This window comes from Phyllobates terribilis, unplaced genomic scaffold (genome assembly GCF_046119375.1).
Source record: "Phyllobates terribilis strain yellow unplaced genomic scaffold, ASM4611937v1 Scaffold_1__5_contigs__length_1240528914, whole genome shotgun sequence".
Taxonomy (NCBI): Eukaryota; Metazoa; Chordata; class Amphibia; order Anura; family Dendrobatidae; genus Phyllobates; species Phyllobates terribilis.
This window is the reverse complement of record NW_027362761.1, coordinates 144,221,093-144,241,117: the sequence shown is the minus strand read 5'-3', so window position 1 is coordinate 144,241,117 and position 20,025 is coordinate 144,221,093. Positions and strand designations below refer to the sequence as shown.

The 20,025-nt window shown below is 43.3% G+C and overlaps 1 protein-coding gene across 1 annotated transcript in view; it reads left to right on the top strand.

Annotated features, from left to right (window-relative positions):
- LURAP1L (leucine rich adaptor protein 1 like) overlaps positions 1-18,380 on the top strand; it is a 43,806-nt gene extending 25,426 nt beyond the window's left edge. Inside the window, exon 2 of the mRNA XM_073668197.1 lies at positions 17,671-18,380. Within this exon, the coding sequence (XP_073524298.1) occupies positions 17,671-18,048 (378 nt within the window). The 3' untranslated portion in view covers positions 18,049-18,380. The remainder of the gene's footprint in view (positions 1-17,670) is intronic.
- The last annotated feature ends 1,645 nt before the right edge of the window (positions 18,381-20,025 follow it).

Sequence of the window (20,025 nt, the reverse complement as noted above, 5' to 3'; positions counted from 1 at the left end):
TCATCATCACTTCTGGAGAAGCTGTTGTACCATTTATGACCTCCTCTACAGTGGTACAGAGTATTGGTAGGCTACAAAGACTACAAACTCTCACACACAAGGAAATGTTTCCATGCAAACCTATACGGACTGGTTTCTTAAAGGGTTGTCCACTGCTTAGACAACCCCTTTGTAACATACCTGGCGGCGTCCTTGCATGGTGGTCCATCTCCCACTGTGCAAGAGCGCGCACTTGATCTCCAGTCCAGAATGTCTCTCTGGCTTCCCTCCATGCTGTCTGTTTGTGTCTGTTTCTGCTGCTTAAGGGCGGCGCCCGATCACTTCCTGCTTTTTGTACCTGCTGTGGGTCACACCCCTTGTGCGTCCTCAGCCTATTGCTGTCTGTCACCTGGTATATAGCTCTGCTGCTCCCATCTATCCCTGCCTGAGCATAGTGTTTCATTCAGTGTGTGCTTGCACTCTGAAGGTGCCAGGTCCCGTTCTTTGTCTCCTGCTTTGCGGTATCAGTTCCCGTGTCTGAACTGAGTCCTGTCTATGTCTCCTGCCTTGCGGTATCAGTTCCCGTGTCTGAACTGAGTCCTGTCTATGTCTCCTGCCTTGCGGTATCAGTTCCCGTGTCTGAGCTGAGTCCTGTCTATGTCTCCTGCCTTGCGGTATCAGTTCCCGTGTCTGAACGGAGTCCTGTCTGTGTTCTCTTGTCTGCCTATCCTGGAGGCTGTATTTCCAGGCCTGTCTGAACACGCTCCTTGCCTGTTCCTTCCGCCTTCTAGGGGCCGATTACCTAGATCCGTTCCTGTATCTTGTCTGTCCTGTCTGAACACGCTCCTAGCCTGTTCCTCCCGCCTTCTAGGGGCTGATTACCTAGACCCGCTCCTGTATTCCGCTGCAGTGTTGGTCTCCTCCGTACACTCAGTTCCAGTCTGAACTCTCTCCTATCCTTTACCTGTTTTGCCTCTATGTCCGTTCCCTGCCTTTTTCTGCAGAGTCTGAACTCGTACCTAACTCCTGCTTGTTGTCTCTGTACTCCCGTTTGTGAGTTTGTGGTCCACTCGCTACTTCACTGCAAGTACCCTGTGGGTATCTGGCTCTGCCTTTCCCTTCCTGTCTGTTCCGTGTGAACAGAGCCCTGTCCCCCCTGCTCAGCCTTGCCTGCTCTGACTCCTTTGCTCACCGCTCCGGTGGTTCTAGCCTGCTCTGACTCCTTTGCTCACCGCTCCGGCGGTTCTAGCCTGCTCTGACTCCTTTGCTTACCGCTCCGGCGGTTCTAGCCTGCTCTGACTCCTTTGCTCGCTGCTCCGGCAGCCTTGCTCCGCTCTGACCCTTTTGCTCACTGCTCCGGCAGTCTCGCTCCGCTCTTATCCTTTTGCTCACTGCTCCGGCAGTCTTGCTCCACTCTTGCTCACCGCTCCAGGCGGTCTCGTCCTGCTTTACTCTTGCTCACTGCTCCGGCAGTCTCGCTCAGCTCTGACCCTTTGCTCACCGCTCCTGGCGGCCTTGTCCTGCTCTACTCTTGCTCACCGCTCCAGGCGGCTTTGTCCTGCCCTGTTCTCGCTCACCTCTCTGGGCGGCCTCACTCTGCTGTGTTTGTCCGCCACATCTGTGGTTCTGTTCCTGAGTCCCAGTGTGTACTGGGTCCTATCCCGCCTGTGTTCCTACCTGCTAGTGCCTCCCTGTGTGCACTCTAGCTGTGCTTGCCTGTACCCCCCTGCCTGCATACCCGCCTGCCTGCATACCAGTTTGCCTGCCTATACCCACCAGTCTGTGTGCCAGCCTACCAGTCTGTTCCTGTATTCCCCTGTGTGGGTCAACAGCCGTGTCCGGGGTCTGTCCTGGAGTAGCACCTGGTCCCTCTGCTCGGTTCTTCCTTGGTGCACTGGCGTCGTATGCCGTCGTGCGACCCTGGTCGGATCGGGTGAATACCTAGTTACGCCCCTCCAGGCATTCACTCTCCGGCACGGTCCAGTGGAATCACTACAATCACACGCACACGCCGCTCAGCCCGGGCGTGTGCATTACACCCTTCTTGATCTAAATGTTTAGCCCCGATAAAATAAAAAAACCTATACTCCCCTCCCGCGCCGTTCCAGCGATTTCGGCACTCCCGATCTCGGGGCACTCATGCGGTTGTTGTGACACGTGACCCTGCGGGAACGGTGCCAGCACGGAATGAGAGCATAAGCTTTTTTATTTTAACAGGGCCAAGCGTGGGGTATGAAAAGGGGTTGTCTAAGTAGTGGACAACTTCTTTAAGCAGTGCCGAAAATAGAAATATGTACAAAAGATAGAAAAGGTCTACCATGATTCAAGGCTTTTATGTTCTGATACGTGGTGCGTTGTTCTGTTGAGAGGAATATTAGTGGCTTGTTTATATCTTGTTAGAACTTGACATCAAAAAGCATTGTAAACCTGAATATATTTTATGTGTCTCTTATATGTCCCATTATTATTGTATGCCTCATTCTATAATTTCCTCCTTCCATCACTTTGGATCTATGCGTGCACACAACTACAAACACATTCTTCACGGGTTATATTTTGATTGCATGTTTGTATGGTTTATTATGTGACTCACTGTCCTAGAGATATGCCTGTCTTATTAATGTATCCCTTTGTGAAACACAACAGCTTTATTGTGGTTCGGCACTAAAACAAGATCACTTACGTCCACAAATTTTAAGACCAGATCTTGTTTTGATCGCAAACCAATCTTTATGCTTCAGTTTCCAATGAAAGTCAATGTTATTCTTTCGGGTTACACTCTTCCCAGGCAATGGTAACGTACTCTTCGACTAACATAATATCCGGATAATTACGGACATGCAGTCTCTTATGAAGAGAAGTCCTTTCAACAGCTGAACAATAACCTCTTGGTGTCAGCTCTTGTTCTTCCCATTATCTTGTTCATTGACTCGCATACCTCTTGTCAGGCTTCACCAGCCCCATCAGCAACTTTCCAAACTAATCCGAGCACTTTCAGTGGAAAGTACATGGTCAAAAACAGAACATTCGCAAATTCTAAAACCGTTCAAAGTTTTACGGTTATTTTAAAGCATCTATAGCATATTCTTATTTTAAAAAAATAATCTTTTTTTCATTCCGTAAGAATTTTTGCAACCAGTGGAAACAAAAAACTTGTGGTCATCCTTGTGATGATGGCAAATGATTGACCACAGTTGAGACTTATCCTTCCTGGTCCTCAGTTGCAGATTGTGCTATGGGACAGCTACTCCAGAAATCTGCACCCTTCTCAGATTTAGATCTGATCTGAGTTCTCTATGCTTACAGAGCTACATGTACTAAAGAGGACTTGTTATGTATTTATCTTGTATATTATTACATTATGGGACAAAAAGGAGGAGTAATGGTAATGTTACATTTTGCTTTAATCCTCATCTAAAAGGAAGCTGTCAAGGCGATTTAATCCTATAATGTACATAGGAGTGCTTTATCAGGCTCCTAATAACATTTGTAACCATGCTTGTATTACAGATAGCTGTCTGAGAAAAAACAATATTTAATCCCGACACTAATGTACTCGGACTAGTCCGGGAGCGCCGTTGCACATCCCTACATCTCACTTGTATGATGCCCACAGTGGCATGACTGACAAACCAGCGTGAGCAGAGGCGAGGAGAATTAGGACTTCTTCTCCTTCCCTGCTCTGCCTGGTTTGTGCATTATACAAATAAGATGCTGTGATATACAAGATCAAACATTGCTTTTTCACAGATTGCAGTAGATGTTAATTGTAATAAATGCGTGATTAAACCTTTATTAGGAGTCTCATAAAGCACTTCTAATACTAAATAGAGGTAAATCCCCTTGACTGGCTCTCTTTAAACTCAACATATGCTCCACAAAATTCTGCTTCAAGGCTTCCATTAGATGGGTTGCTACACTTTATAAAAGCAAAGAGCGACGAGAAAGTCTGTTTTCTGCTCTAGGCAACCCAGTGCAGTCACTTATAATGATTTCTAATGGAACATGTGATGCTACATTTTCTTATGGCTACTAACAAGTCCGGTTTCATCAGCTGTAGGATAGGCGATCAGAATAACATTGGTGGGGATCAGCTGAAATCTGCTATGGAAGTTTAAATGAGAGACAAATAACAGTGCTCAGAAGCAACCTCGAAGTAGTGTATGGAACTGCTGTGTTCTGACTGTACGTCACTTGAATCCAGCCTAAGCTAGAGTAGAGGAGAGTGAAGCCAGCGCTGATCGGCCACAGGGATTGCTTGACATAACAGTGTCACACAATGCCTGGGAAAGCCAATGCTGACACCCCTGGAATGGCGCTGACACCGCAGGTGAGTAACAGTGTTATTATTTTACTGGGGGGGGGGGACATAAGGATTCAGAAGGGGTTGTCTAAGTACTTGGCAACCCCTTTAATCTCCAATTTCTCCTGCATGACAGCACTACCAGCCACATGCTGTGCAGTAGATGGCCTGTAACATTGCCATTAGCTTCCCATTTATTTTAAGTATAGCAGTATTTTTAAAAGTAGAATCTGAGTACCCTCGCTGTCAAACAAGTCACACAATAACCACAAAAGGTCATGAAAGAGCATGGGACTTGAAATAATTCCGTGTAATGCAGCTGGCAATACAGATGTATTTCTGAAAATGTGATGAATCTGAAGAACGCTGTTAATCAGTAGAGGGCAGAATTGCTGTCCTAGAGCTAGGGTTTGCATGACAGCACCTAGACACCCACTCCTACTAGATCTCTTGGAAACATTTGTAAAGTAACCGCTATAGCCCAAAATTGGCACCAATTTCGATCTTTTTCCAAATGGGAAAATCCAGAGCAGGAACGACATGTATTTAAACCTTGGTTACATAGTTCCGTAGGTTGAAAAAAGACCTAGGTCCATCAAGTTCAACCTTTCTCCTCCAATTGTACATTTTGTCACTAAATTAACTATAACCCACAATATTATTTGCACTGAGGAAATCATCCAGCCCTTTTGTTACACTACAGAATAGGGTTTCATCTGAGAAGATATTAATTATTGAAAAAATATATATATATATATATATATATATATATATATATATATATATATATATATATATATATATATATATATATATATATATATATATATATATATATACTTCAGCTGAGGAAGCAATTGAAATGAATTTCCTTAGTTGGGAACCTTAGATCTTGTTTTCCCCTTTCATGTTTGAGTGATTGTCTTGAAAAAAGTTTTAGGCTCTTAAGTCAATTGAGAAAAAAACTAACTCTCGCTGATGTCCAACATTGGATTGTAACATTATTTGCTCGTGTTGTCATTTTCCGATGAAAAGTTCCTACTTGGGTTTTAATGATGTAAGAAATTCAGAACATTTCCTCTGTAGCATAGCATGCAGCTGTGTTATACAGAAGGAATATTTGTGTGAATATTTGGGCAAGCAGTATTCTTATTAAAACACAGGCATGTATGACGTATTAAGAGTCCACATATTAAGGACATTAGAGACCAGTCACTTATTTAGTTCAGTGACCTGAAAAAATGGAATTTATAGCCAGAGATAAAAGTTTTGATTTCTGAACACAAATAACATTGTCCGTGTCAAATTACTCGAAGAACAAGTTTAATAACAAGATTAGAACCAGACATAACTCCAAGCTGTGCAAAGAAAACCCTCTGTATAAGCAACGTCTTCAGATGTGTCTGTGATAACCACAAATCACTCATAACAAGGCCAGCAACAAATGTCTTTCGGAGGACTGGGATTTTTGTACTCGAGCATGCTTCCTGGTACAGGACAATACTGTCTGATGCTTGGATTTAATTGTTTATACTGAGAATACCAATGCTTTTCACTGTAGACAGCTCTCAGTATCATGTTTTGTCCCCATTCTACAAGAATGGTATTTGGAGGACTTTCTGTAGATTATTAATCTAATTTGAAAATCAATCATAAAAAGTGTTTGTTTTTTCCATTGTTTTACAGTCCGTTAGTTTGTATAAAAATCAGTTTTTAAGTAGATTTAAGTAATTTCCAAAACATTGACTTGGACCCACATTTTGCTCTCCAGTCCACTTAACTTGTCTCTTGCAAACTAGTGATTCAGAATCCATTTTGCTGAACCAGTTGTCATCTATGATGGAACGGTATTGTGGTTTCAATCCTTGGTAGCCCGTTGAATCCTTTAATAATTCAGGGCCTAAGGCTTGATTTATACTATCCAAAAGGCAGCATTAAATGACCACCAATCTGCTACATGTTTTTTTCTATTCTTTAAATGGACTGTTTAGACAAGTTGACCACATTTAATATGCACACAGAATAACCAGTAATAGGTTATTCTGTGCACAGCACTGTTCTTGGCTGCACGTGCCCTGATTACACAGGCTGAGGTGCTACCAAGAACAATGATCATTTAAGTAAATCAAAAGATTATTTCATCCAATGAACAAGCATTTTGCTCAGTCAATGAGTGATCAGCTGCCTGTTTATATTGTATGAGTATCCTGAAACTAATATTCCTAGGAATGCTTGTAAACAATAATCGTGGATAGGTCATCAATGTCTGAGCAGCCGGGGGCCGACGCCCGTCACCCCCACCGATCAGCTGTTATTGGAGGCAGCGGCCAGAAGTACTTACTTGCAGAGCTGGCCGTCTACTTGTAGTGGCTGCCTCAGGGTACTACACATTCACCTCCTATTGATTTTAATAGGAGACGGATGTGCAGTACCAAGCCCCAGCCACTACAAGTAGACAGTGCAGCTCGGCAAGTGAGTACTTCCGACCACCTACACCAATAACAGCTGGTCGGCGGGGGTGACGGGTGTTGGACCCCAGCTGATCAGACATTGATGACCTATCCTAAGGATAGGCCATCAATGTAAAAGTAGTGGACTAGCTCTTTAAGGGTATGTGCGCACGATCAGTATTTGCTGCGGATTGGACGCAGCACACTTGCTCTGCTTCCAATCAGCAGTGGCCAGATGTTACAGCATAGTGGACGGTATTTGTAGGAATCCCATGTCCACTATGCGTCTCCGTACACCCGCGGAAACTGACATGCGGCGCGTCTTTCCAAACCGCAGCATGTCAATTTCTCCTGCGGGTCAGCATGCGGACTTTCCCCATAGACCTAACCTCTATCAGGAAAGACCACATGTGGAAAAAAAAAAAAGACTTAGTTACTTACCGGTAACGGGATTTCTCAGAACCCATGACGGCACCACGGAGTGAGGGGATCCGACCTTCAAGGACAGGAAATCTACAGATAAAAGGGCGGTACCTCTCTCCCGCATCAGTTGTTTACAGAGCATGAGAGGACCACCAGGTTAGTAACACAAAATTTTACATTTTAAGGAAATTGTCAGAAACACCATGTGGCTACAAACAGGCAACTAATAATTGTGTGCACCCACACATGAAGGGAGGGAATGTACGGGTGCCATCATGGGCTCTGAGAAATCCCGTTACCGGTAAGTAACTAAGTCTTTCTCCTTCCCCCATGACGGCACCACGGAGAGAATTACAGAGAAGTGACTCATTAGGGGGGGACCACAGCTTCCAGAACCCTTCTCCCGAAAGTAAGGTCTGAAGAAGAGTTTAAGTCTAGCCGATAGTGATTGAAGAAGGTAGAGGGGGAAGACCAGGTTGCTGCTCTACATATCTGCTCTATTGTAGCACCGGCCTTCTCCGCCCAGGAGGCTGCCACCGCTCTTGTTGAGTGGGCCTTCAGTTTCTCCGGGGCAGCTTCCCCACGTGAGGAGTATGATAGTGTGATGGCCTCCCTTATCCATCTGGCCAGCGTGCCCTTAGAAGCTTTTTTTCCCCTTACAAGGGCCCTGAAAGCAAACAAAAAGAGAACTGTCCTCCCTACACTCATGTCACCTCTAGGTAACAGATTAGGCACCTTCTGACGTCTAGTGTATGCAAGACTGTCTTTCATGTTCCTAGGGTTGCGGCAGAAAGAAGGGAGGGTGATTTCCTGGGACCTGTGGAATCTTGACGCAACTTTTGGCAGGTAGGCAGGGTCAGTTCTCAGAGTAACCCTATCCTCCAAGATTTGTGTGAAGGGGGGGCCTGCGGATAGGGCCTGAATATCACTAACGCTACGTGCGGATGTGAGAGCTACTAAAAGCATTGTTTTGAGGGATAGAGGTTCAAAAGGGGCCTTCGTTAAAGCTGAAAGGACCAAGTTTAAATCCCAAGGTGCAGTATTTCGGGAGGGGATGGGTCGGGATCTGGATGATGCTTTAATGAACCTAGATACCCATCTATCCCTAGCCGGATCGAAATTGTAGAGGGCTCCCAGGGCCGCAACTTGGACTTTTAAAGGTACTTGTGGCCAGACCCTGTTCCAAACCCCTCTGTAAAAATTCCAGGATAACTGTTAATGGAACCTCCCCTCCTAGCCTGGAACTTGAGGCTGAAAGGAATTTCCTCCATGTTTTCCCGTAAAGTTTGGTGGTCACGGGTTTCCTACTTTGAAGTAGTGTGGTGATAAGATTTGGGGAAAAACCTTTTGTCCTTCAGAAGAGCCCTCTCAAATTCCAGGCTGTCAAGTGTAAGTTTGATGCCTGAGGATGAAGTACCGGACTCTGAGAAAGAAGGTCCAGAAGCACCCATGGGTCGGAGATTCACATTATCCTCAGCCAAGAAAACCACGCCCTCTTTGGCCAGAAGGGGGCTATCAAGATTACTCTCACTTTCCCTTCCCTGATTTTCCTCAGAACAGATGGAATCAGGGCGGTTGGAGGAAAAGCATAAGCTAGAGGGTGACTCCATGGGATCATGAAGGCATCTAAAGCTATGGGGTTTCCTTTGGGGTCTAGAGAGCAGAATGAGTACATTTCCTTGTTCCGACTGTTGGCGAACAGATCTATGGAAGCAGGGCTGTGGAGTCGGAGTTAGTTTTGGTTGGAGTCGGTAGAAATGTACCGACTCCGACTCCAGCTTTAAAAAAAATGTATTAATATTTCATAATTGAACTTTCATATGAATTTTATAAATGTTACTCAAATATATATGTTCTATCAAACTATGAACAGTGATAAGCAGTTCTGCTGGAGACATTTCTTACTTCTTGTGTGTCACTGTTCTCCACTGCCCTTATCTAATCTTATATTTGGTTAACCTCATGCTGCCCCAACCCCCCTACTTACAATGTGTGAAACTGAAAGTGAAAATGTGTTGCAAATTCTTAGTAGTAAAGCTCCTCCTCTAGACTAGATGTTTACTAGGTATGCGTCTTCCAAGCATCTCACAGCTGCTACTCAGAAGAGGAAGACTGTAAGAAGTATTATCCTTTCAACAAACTTTGCATCAGTTAACTGTGAGTACATGAGGAATAACAGTATTACTGACCACTATATCAGTTGTATGACCTGGCAATAATTTTGTACAATTGTTTTTAGGAAAAACAATTGTCATTTGGATTGTGAATGCAGAATTAAAAACCTGAGAATGTCAAAGAAGCGTCACATTAAATCAGCTGTATTTGAACATTTCACCATCACTCAAGATAGAAAACATTATGTCTGTCAGTGTATGACAAATGATCCAGACGAAAACAAATGCTGTGAAGCCAAGATCAGTGCATATTCAGGCAAAGATAAAAATGCTCCTACCAGAGCTTCTAATCTAAAGAGACATTTACAGCGCTTTCACCCAGAAGTACTGAAAGCAGTGGATGAGAAAGACTGCATCCAAACCAATGAACCAGTGCCCAGCTCTTCCAGCCAAACAAAGGAGCAGAGAACTCTGCAGCCATCAGTTGCAAGATATTTTGTCAGTGACAAAGTTACTGTGACAATGACAGTAGATACATTTAAAAAACAGATCATAGAACTTGTTGTAAAGGATATTGTGCCTGTTTCATTATTTTCACAACCAGCTTTTATGTGTCTGAATGGGGAAATGGCCCGCAAGCTTGGTGTTTCTCTGGAGAGAGAGAGTATTAGAAAATTAGTAATCGAAGAAGCTTTTAAACAAAAGGAAGAACTTAAAAAAACTCTCAAGGGACGCTTTCTGTTTCTTAAAATGGATGCCTGCACACGTCACAGAGTGAACTATTTTGCCATCAATGTCCGATTTGTTTGTGATAAAAATGAAATAGTTACCAAGACATTGGCAGTAAAAGACACCAAAGCTCATCACACCAGTGAGTTTCTCCAGGTCTTGGTGGAAAAGGTTCTGCAAGACTATGAACTTAAAAAAGAGCAAGTTCTTTCTGTCGTAACTGACAATGCTTCAAATATGATAAGTACTATTAAGCTAATGAATGAGAGTAATGATGGTGACCAGCAGCTAGAAGAACATTCTGGGTCCACAGACACAGAAATGTTTGAAATAGAGGAACACAGTATTGTAACTGAGGAGCAAACTGAAGTTGCTTCAGATGAACAGCAACATGATAGTTTAGAAGATCTTGTTGAAACTGTGTCAATACGTTCTTTCATTCATCACATGCGCTGTGTTGTGCATAAGCTACAGCTGGCTATAAGAGACAGTCTGCAAGAAGGACATGCTGCTGCACTGATTGGCAAGGTGAGAAAATTGGCTACTGTTGCCAGAACCCCTAAAGTTGACTCAATTTTGAAGAGACGTGCTGGAAAAGGGGCAATTATTGATCAAGTCACACGATGGGGCAGTACTTACTTAATGATTCAGCGCTTGGTTGAACTGAAAACCTTTCTTGTAGACATGGCTAACCCTCAACTGACGCTAAATGAAAGTCCGTGGAATCAGGTGACTGAGCTGGAAAAATTGCTAGAGCACCCATTTACAGTGATTAAAAAATTACCAGCAGAGGACTTAACTCCAGGTATTTTCTTAAAGGAGTGGAAGAACCTGATGTTTCGCCTGTCCCAAAGAGGAGGGTTAATTGCAAGTGGCATTGCTACATCAATGAAACGGAGAGAGGAGCTACTATTACAAAATAACATTCTTTTGGCAGCTGTTTATGTAGACCCAATGCATCGGATTCTTCTAGATGATCAACAGCTAACTAAAGGAAAAGAAGCTCTGTTTGAAATAGCAGTAAGGATGAAAGGGTTGCAGAACAGTCAGGAGGAACAAGAAGAATTTGGTCGTCCTGCCACATCTTCACCCTCATCATCAACTGATGAAGAATTTAATTTAGAAAAATATTTGGATCACAAGGACCGTGCGAAGCGTTCCCGCATAGAAGAAGAGTCATCCCCATCAAGGAACACAGCCAGTACATTTCAGCAGAATTTTTCATGTGCACTAAAAGAAATTGAGAAATTTGACCGTTCATCAAAAATAACAGTGCAACAAGCGATTCCTCTGTATCCTGACATTGTCAGAGATGTTGCCCGAGAGGTTACTGCTTTGCCACCAACCCAAGTTAGTGTAGAGAGGTTGTTCTCTGCTCTCAAAATAATTAGATCAGATTTGAGGGCATCCATGAAGGAGGATCTGACAGAGGCCATACTTTTTCTGAGGACAAATTTATAGATTTCTTCTTATTAACTGCATAACAGTGTTTATTGCATATTTACTTACAAGAGTTTAGAAAAGTTTATAAAAGTTATTTGCTATATTCTAATTGTATTCTAATCAATATAGTTTTTGCTCTAAGTGGTCTGATTACTTATATGATGGTGAGAAACTGAATAAGCACGATGTTAATATTTTACAACAGTAAATTTATTGTTACGAATTGGCCATTTATGAAGGAGTCGGAACCGGAGTCGGAGTCGCAACTGTGGCTTACTGACTCCACAGCCACAGCTTTAGCTGTGTCCGACTCAGGAAGTCTGCGGTGCGATTTTCTATCCCTTTTATGTATAGGGCTGATAGCGGAGGAAAACTTACAATCCCTAATTGAAAGATGACCTCTGTCGCCTGCATCAGAGAATGAGACTGGGTACCCCCCTGGTGGTTCAGGAACGCCACTACTACTAGGTTGTCCGAGGACACCCTCACCTGGTGGCCTTGTAGTGTGTTCATGAATTCCCGTAGTGCCCACTCTACTGCTAGAAGCTCCTTCATGTTTGAGGAAACTAGCTTCAGACGTTCTGTCCAGACCCCCTGAGCTACAAGGTTGTTGAGGTGAGCCCCCTTGGCTTGCGTATGTGGTCAGGATTTGAGGTGTAGGGATTGTCCAAGGAATACCCTGGGTTAGATTGGCTATCTTCCCCCACCACTCTAGGGAAAGTTTGGTTTCTGCAGATAGCGTTAGCTGCCCTTCTAAATGCTCTTTTAGGGATTTTTCTGCCTTTAGGATTTCCCACTGCAGGGTCCTGGTGTGTATTTGGGCCCATTGGACGGCCAGGAAACATGCCGCCAGGGAGCCTAGAAGGGACATGGCTTTCCATAGGGACATAGACTGATGGGTCTTTCCTGCGATATTTGGTCTATGATTTTGTGAATTTTTCCTGTAGGGAGATGACACTCTTGTCTTTTTGAATCCAGCACGATGCCTAGGTATTCCTAGGTATCTGGCATGGTTCTGTTTTGGATTTTTTTTCAGATTCAAAATCCATCCTAAGTGTGTCAAGGAATCCATGACCTTTCCCAGATGGGTTTTGCAGTTTAGGAAGGAACTGCCTATAACTAGAAAGTCATCTAGGTATGGAACGACTAGGGTGTTCTGTTCCCTTAGATGTGCCATCACCTCCGCAATAACTTTGGTGAAAACCCTTGGGGCTATGGCGATGCCGAATGGGAGGGCCGTATATTGATGGTGTTTTACTACTCCACATATGGGAACTGCTACTCTGAGGAACTTCTGGTAATCTTTGTTTCATGGCCGTCCTGGATTTAAAAGACTCCTATTATCACGTCCCAATACACAATCGGGAAACAGCATTTTTACTGATGACTTTATTGTCTCCATTTTGAAGGCTTCCACCTTCAAAAGTCTGTTCAGCTTTTTTAAGTTTATAATCATACTGTAAGTCCCATCTGTTTTTTTTCCTTAGCAATAACGGAGAATAGAAGCCCCCGCCTTCCTCACCCCTTTGGACCTCCTGAAGGACCGCCTTCCCTACCAGTCCCCGGATTTCCTGCTCTTAAGGCCAGCTGCTCCTCGTTTGAGGACCTTTTGGCGGTTAAAACAAAGTTCGGCTGAGGAAATGTGAGGAACTGGAATTTCAGGCCTGATTGTATTAGGCTCAGAATCCATGAGCTGTTGGATATTAATTCCCAGGCCGGGAGAAAATCTAATTGCCTTCCCCCCACCCGGGGCAAACCCTCATTGGGAGGGCTTTCTGCTATCGTTGGGGGGTTTGTTGAATAGGAACCCTTTGGTCTTCCTTCTCCTGTCCTCCCACCTATCCTGCTCTTTAGGGGGCTTTCTGCGGATAAACCTTTTGCTCCGAAAAGGCTTCCTATGAGCAGTGTTAGCCAGGATAGGGAACCGCTTCTTATTGTCCCCTGCTTTCTCTAAGATGTCATCAAGGGTGGGCCCAAATAGAAATTCGCCCTCACAGGGGATGGAGCTCAATCTCGATTTTGTTTGTAGATCCCTGGGCCAACATTTGAGCCAGAGGGCTCGTCTGGCCGCGTTAGCGAGCCCTGTCACCCTAGCTCCTAATCTGACGGAGTCCGCCGAGGCGTCAGCTAGGAAGGCCGCTTCTCCTTTCATTACCGGGATGGTTTCTAGTAGTGTGTCTCTAGATGTTTTCTAGAGACACACTGCGGGGGGACGCTCGCGCCTGCGTAGACTGGTTTCCCAGTCATGCATTGCGGCGCCGCGTCATCAGGAGGCACCTGGCGCGCTCGCGGCAGACCCGGAAGTCCTTTAGAACACCGCCAGGCAGCGCCGCGATTCCACCTGCGGCAACCAGGGGGGTCCAACGCAGCTGCCTCGACAGGCCCCGTCCTCTTCGTCTGGACCCCGCCCGCACACCCTAAAGGCCTCTGACCCCAGCGGTGGCGCTTCAGGGCATCGCACCAGCCGAGGCAGGGAACCCCCGCTTCCTGGATCGGACTGGCCGGGCTTGGCATCCCACGACATTCATCTTCTGGCACCCCGCAGGTATGCCTCCTTTAGGAACTGTAGGATCCCGTCAAGGACAGGAAACCAACTGATGCGGGAGAGAGGTACCGCCCTTTTATCTGTAGGTTTCCTGTCCTTGAAGGGCGGATCCCCTCTCTCCATGGTGCCATCATGGGGGAAGGAGAAAAAAGCCTCCGCTCATTAGCATATTAAGCAGAAGCCACCAGCAGGCGGTGAGACATCGTGTGCACATACCCTAAGTCTACTTCCCAGTACATAGGAGAAGGGAACTTGGGAAATATTTGGGAATATTTCCTTTGCATTCCTTATTTTTGGAAAGAATGATGTTTAGACAATTAGTTACATCACAGAGTGCTCAAAAAGCTATCTCCTTGATACAGTATCTAAAGCCGCCGTCTCACATAGCGAGATCGCTAGCGAGATCGCTGCTGAGTCACGGTTTTGGTGATGCAACAGCGACCTCACCAGCGATGTCGCTATGTGTGACACTTTGCAGCGATCAGGCCCCTGCTGTGAGGTCGCTGATCGCTGCAAAATGTCCTGGACCTTTTTTTGGTCCAGGACATGCGAAGAGTGTGCAAAGCAGTCATCAAAGCAAAAGGTGGCTACTTTGAAGAATGTAGAATATAAGACATATTTTCAGTTGTTTCACACTTTTTTGTTAAGTATATAATTCCACATGTGTTAATTCATAGTTTTGATGCCTTCAGTGTGAATGTACAATTTTCATAGTTATGAAAATACAGAAAAATCTTTAAATGAGAAGGTGTGTCCAAACTTTTGGTCTGTACTGTATGTAGATTGAGAAAATGAAATGTGGACCTTAAAGAAATTTTAAAGTAATTCTGGACAAAAAAGAGGATAATTTACTTTGATCTTGGATTGAAGTAACTCCAAGACTGGATGTACTATAGCTGTGGGCAATCATTTATACTTTGATCCACTGGTATGGGGGTTACCTCAAAGTTCAGTTTTGGGATTATTATTGTTTAACTTTATTAAAAAAAATTGATAAATGTTATTGTAAACCAGTTTAATAACACTGTTTGTAATAAGAGGTATGGTGAATTCCAGTTACAATTAAAGATTTTGAAGACATTTTAGAAGATAAGACGGTAAAAGTTCAGTCTTAAGATATAAAAATATTTCTTGTCTGGCAGAACATTAAAAGCTCTAATGTAACCTACCTCAGCTGTTTAAATGTTTTCACAGGAAAATAATAACAATATTTATGAAAAATATATAAAAATATATCAGTAATTATGCCAAAAATATTTACATGTAAATATTTAAAAATATAATATATGCTGTTTGTTAAAGGGAACATGCCAGGTCCCCCAAAACTTTTAAACCAGAGTTAGAGTTAGAACCTTATTCCTGCATTAAAACAAAGGACTAGTCTAGTAGCGTGTCTATTCATTCCGATTGGTCCTATGCCATAGGTGTCATTTATGTTCTGTGGTAAAGCCACTTGCTCGGCTCTCGCTTGGCTCTCCCAGAGGCAGACACAAGACACATGTCTCAGGTTAACTTCCTGATTGTTTATTTAGACGGCATAAGCTCCAGAAGGGTTCCACAAAAATAAACAGGCCCTCTTCGGGGTAACGGAAAAGCAAAAGATAAAGTGTCCATTAGTGAGCGGGGCTTCGCCCTCTCCGGGTAGCACAGTGAGGTCTCACCAAACACCAGTCCTTTGGTGTTGCTCTCTGGCTTCACCAAACACAGCCTGGAGATTTCCCTCTCCAGACCACTCCAGAAACAAAACAGTGACTGAGCATTTAAACTTGCTCAGCCACACCCTGAGGGGAGGTAGTGTGAATGGCTTCCCACCCTCTTTGCCATTCACAAAAAAAAACACCCTTTAAGTGAGTTAACCCCCAGCATATAACATGCTGGCAAAAAGTTTGTAGGTTTCAGTTCACACAGACTTGCAGCCGGAGTGACACATACCTCCCCTCATGTATAACACCAGTGACTGTCACAGTTCTCTGCACTTCCCAAATTGTCTCAGACCCATGAATCTTTCCCTTGTGCATGACATCTTTAGTGATTGAACATGCGCAACGAAGTCGGGTGTACAGTCCAACATCTGTGCTTCAGCTCAGATCAGTAAACGGCGTGACGAGAAAAGGAATTGAAACGTCATAAAATGCAATAACAGGTGATTACCCCAAAATGGTATCAATAAAAAAGTTAGCTCGACACACAAAAAATGAACACTCGCCCAGCCCCAAATCCTGAAAAATTGACGGGTCTCTTAAAATGGCGCTATTTTTTTTTCTTACAAATTTTGGAATTTTTTTTCACCACGTAAATAAAAAAGAACCTATACAGGTTTGGTATCTGCGCACTCATACTGACCTGGAGAATCATAATTGCAGGTCAGTTTTAGCATTTAGTCAACATGGTAAAAACAAAAAAATCATTGTGGAATTGCACTTTTTTTTGCAATTTCACCGCACATGGATTTTCTTACCTATTTTCCAGTACACTATATGGTAAAATCAATGGTGTCATTCAAAAGTACAACTCATCCCGCAAAAAAATAAGCCCTCGTATGGCTATATTGACGGAATAATAAAAAAGTTATGGCTCTGGGAATAAGGGAAGGAAAAAAGCAAAAACGGAAAATCCCAAGGTAGTGAAGGGGTTAAATGTCCCCCAAATGTCTTATGGCCTTATGGGTTGGCATAATGTGTAAAATAAATAAATGCATAAATAATAGGTAAAAAAATAAATATATAAATAAAACTGCCACTATCAATCTAAGTTGCTATTAGTAGCCTCGCACCCATAAAAAAAAATTGTTACATAATGGAGAATAGATTTTTAAATGTTTGTAGCTATTGGTGGACTCTTATTTCCTTTATTTTCCACCAATATCAGTCAAAAGAAGAGACAATATGGTAGCGACATGAAAATGAAGCCCCATGTATCACAAAAGGAAGCAAAAATTATTTGAATGTTCAAATGAGAAAAAAAATGGACAGTTCTCTAAATCGCATGTGCGAAAAAACCTAAATATGTGCCTGGACAGGAACAGGGCCCAGTCTTCAACTGGTTAAACAATGACAATATCCATATACACACTTAGGCCACGTTCACACGTTCAGTATTTGGTCAGTATTTTACATCAGTATTTGTAAGCCAAAATCATGGAGTGGGACAATGAGAGGAAAAATTAAATAGAAACACGTCACCACTTCTGTATTTATCACCCTCTCCTGGTTTGGCTTACAAATACTGATGGAAAATACTGACCACATACTGCACGTGTGAACGTGGCCTAAGAAGTGACCTCCAAATAGTCCTGTTTCCTCAAACCCTTAGTGAAAAGGGGTTTTGATTTTGGAAACCCCTGCCTAGTAAACAGCTGTTTTTTGGGGGGAACATCTGTAATGTCTTAAGAACAGGTCAGCATTACAATATGTGGCTGCTCCAGGATCCACCAGTGTTTCTAAACTCTTGATGACTAAGACCAGGCCATTGACTATACAAACCCATTATATGGTTAGAAGGTTTTGGGCGCCCTTGTTGTCTGAGTATATTCTTACTCCTATGCTGGATAGTATGGTACCACTATTGCCTCTTCTCTACAGTAACTGCATCATCATTGTGCATTTCTACTTCACTTTACACTACTTTACATGGAGTAAAGGATATTTTAACCATGACTTCTTTTCTGTTTCCTTTTCCTAACAGATCTATCTCCGTGCTACTGATGTGAAATTGATGAGACAATTGCTCATTATCAATGAAAACATTGAATCTATCAAGTATATGATGGAAGAAAAGGACATTGTCACCAGCCAGGGAAGCAGCCTAAGTGGAAGCCTTTGCAGTTTACTCGAGAGTCGGGATAGTTCATTGCAAGGAAGCTACACTAGTTTACATGGCTATAGTGATGGCATGGATGACATATCGGTGGGCAGCTACTTGGATACGCTAGCAGATATTGTCCCTGGACATTCTACCCCAGATTTTGACCAGTACAATGACGTACAGCAGAACCCTGACGACTTTCAACCACTATGCAATGATTCCAACCAACAGTACGATGAATATTACTGCTTTCGATAGGACTAGCCTATCCAATATGTCCATATTGGACAGACCACCCATTTTCTTCATTATTCTAACAGGTCAGAAATAAAACAACTATGACATGCACAAGTTTCGAGAAACTGTATAAGTATTGGCTACTCTCTTTTCCCACACGTTCAGGTGCTATTTATTAAATGACTTGTCATTTTCCATATTTATGATGTTATTGATTGATGACTGCAATATTAATAATCTGTTTTATAACAAATCAGGGAAAGGGTTATGCATTACCAAAAACTGCCACCACTTTTTACGCTATTTTTGATTGCTTTGTGTTTTCTATCTGTAATAAAGCACAGTGTCACTAAGTATATGTCCCATCACGTGTTTTTTTTTTTTTCCTATATGCTTAGTCACAGGGGTATAAAAGCTGATTATTCCACCAGTTCAAAGCCCGCTTCTTGAATGGTAGCCATGGCAACTGCAGCTTTGTGAGCCGGCGCGTTATCTTGGTGAAGCAGCACTCCAGCCTGCAGTTTGCCGCGCCTTTTCTCCTTGATAGCCTCCCGCAATCTTCTTATTTGTTCTGCGTAGTAGGAGCCCGTAATAGTGGCTCCCTTCTCCAAATAGTCCACCATAATAATTCCTTCAGCGTCCCAAAAAACGGACGCCATAACCTTCCCTGCTGAGCTTGACACTTTGAATTTCTTCGGCGTCGGTTCGTTGGCTCGTTTCCATGTCATCGATTGTTGTTTCGGGATCAAAGTGGTGGATCCAGGTCTCGTCCATGGTCAAAAAACGTGACAAAAAATTCTCCTTGTCTGCTTGGAACTTTTCGAGACTTGCTACTGAAATGTCAACTCGTTTCTTCTTTTGCTCGTCTGTTAACATTTTTGGCACCCAACGCGCCGAGACCTTTCTCATATGCAATTCTTTTGCAAGGATTCTTTGAATACTACCATATGAGATCCCTGTGACCTCAGCTACATGCCTGATAGTCACTCTTCGATCGGCCAATACAACTTCTTCAACTTTTTTCACGTTTTCTTCATTGAGGGACGTGGATGGGCATCCTTCACGATGTTCATCTTCCGTCGATGTTCTTCCCAGCTTAAATTCCTTGGCCCAGCGTGCAAATGTGGAGTATGGAGGAGAAGAGTCCCCCAATGCTTCCACCAAGTCGCTGTGTATGTCTTTGGTAGTCATTTTTTTCAAGCAGAGGTATTTGATGACGGCTCTGAGCTCGTTTTTTTCCATTTTGATGTTCACTCCTCGGCAGTTCCTATTCAAATGAATGTAGCTCCTGGGAATCGTGGCCTATTTAAGTGATTTTTTTTTCCTGGACTAGTGGGTACCTAAGAGAGAAGAAAACATTTTATTTTAATTTCTGTGTGCAATAGAAATAACCGATTATCATTACTTTTGGATCACCCCTCGTATAGTGCCAACATACTTGTCCTGAAATAAAAAAAATGCAAAAAGCTTCCAAATGGCATCTTTGCAGAAATAGCAGGAATACAAGTTTCATATTAACATTTTAGCATAGTATCATATTAGGGGAAGGAAAAACCTGTCTGGTATGCAAATGAAAATAAATCATTTGATCAATCACCCATCTCTGAAATTCGATATAGAAACTTTGCAATGTTATTAGATCAAATTAAAGGGAATCTGTCACCAGGTTGTTGCTATGTAATCTGAGAGCACCAAAATGTAGGAGCAGAGACCCTGATTACAGCGATGTGTCACTCACTGGGTTGTGTTTTGCTGTTTCAATACAATCAGTGTTTTATCATCAGAAGATTATCCCTGCAGGACAACTGGCCTTGTGCCTCCTAGTCCATCCATGCTCACCACTGATTAGCAGCTCTCTGTCACTATACAACGTATACAGCTGCGGTATGGGCAGGGTTATACACAGCTCAACATCTGAGCTCTGCTAGATTTGCAACAGAAATAACATCACAACTGCTGTACCCAGAACATGGCTGGAATCAGGATCTCTGTCCCTGC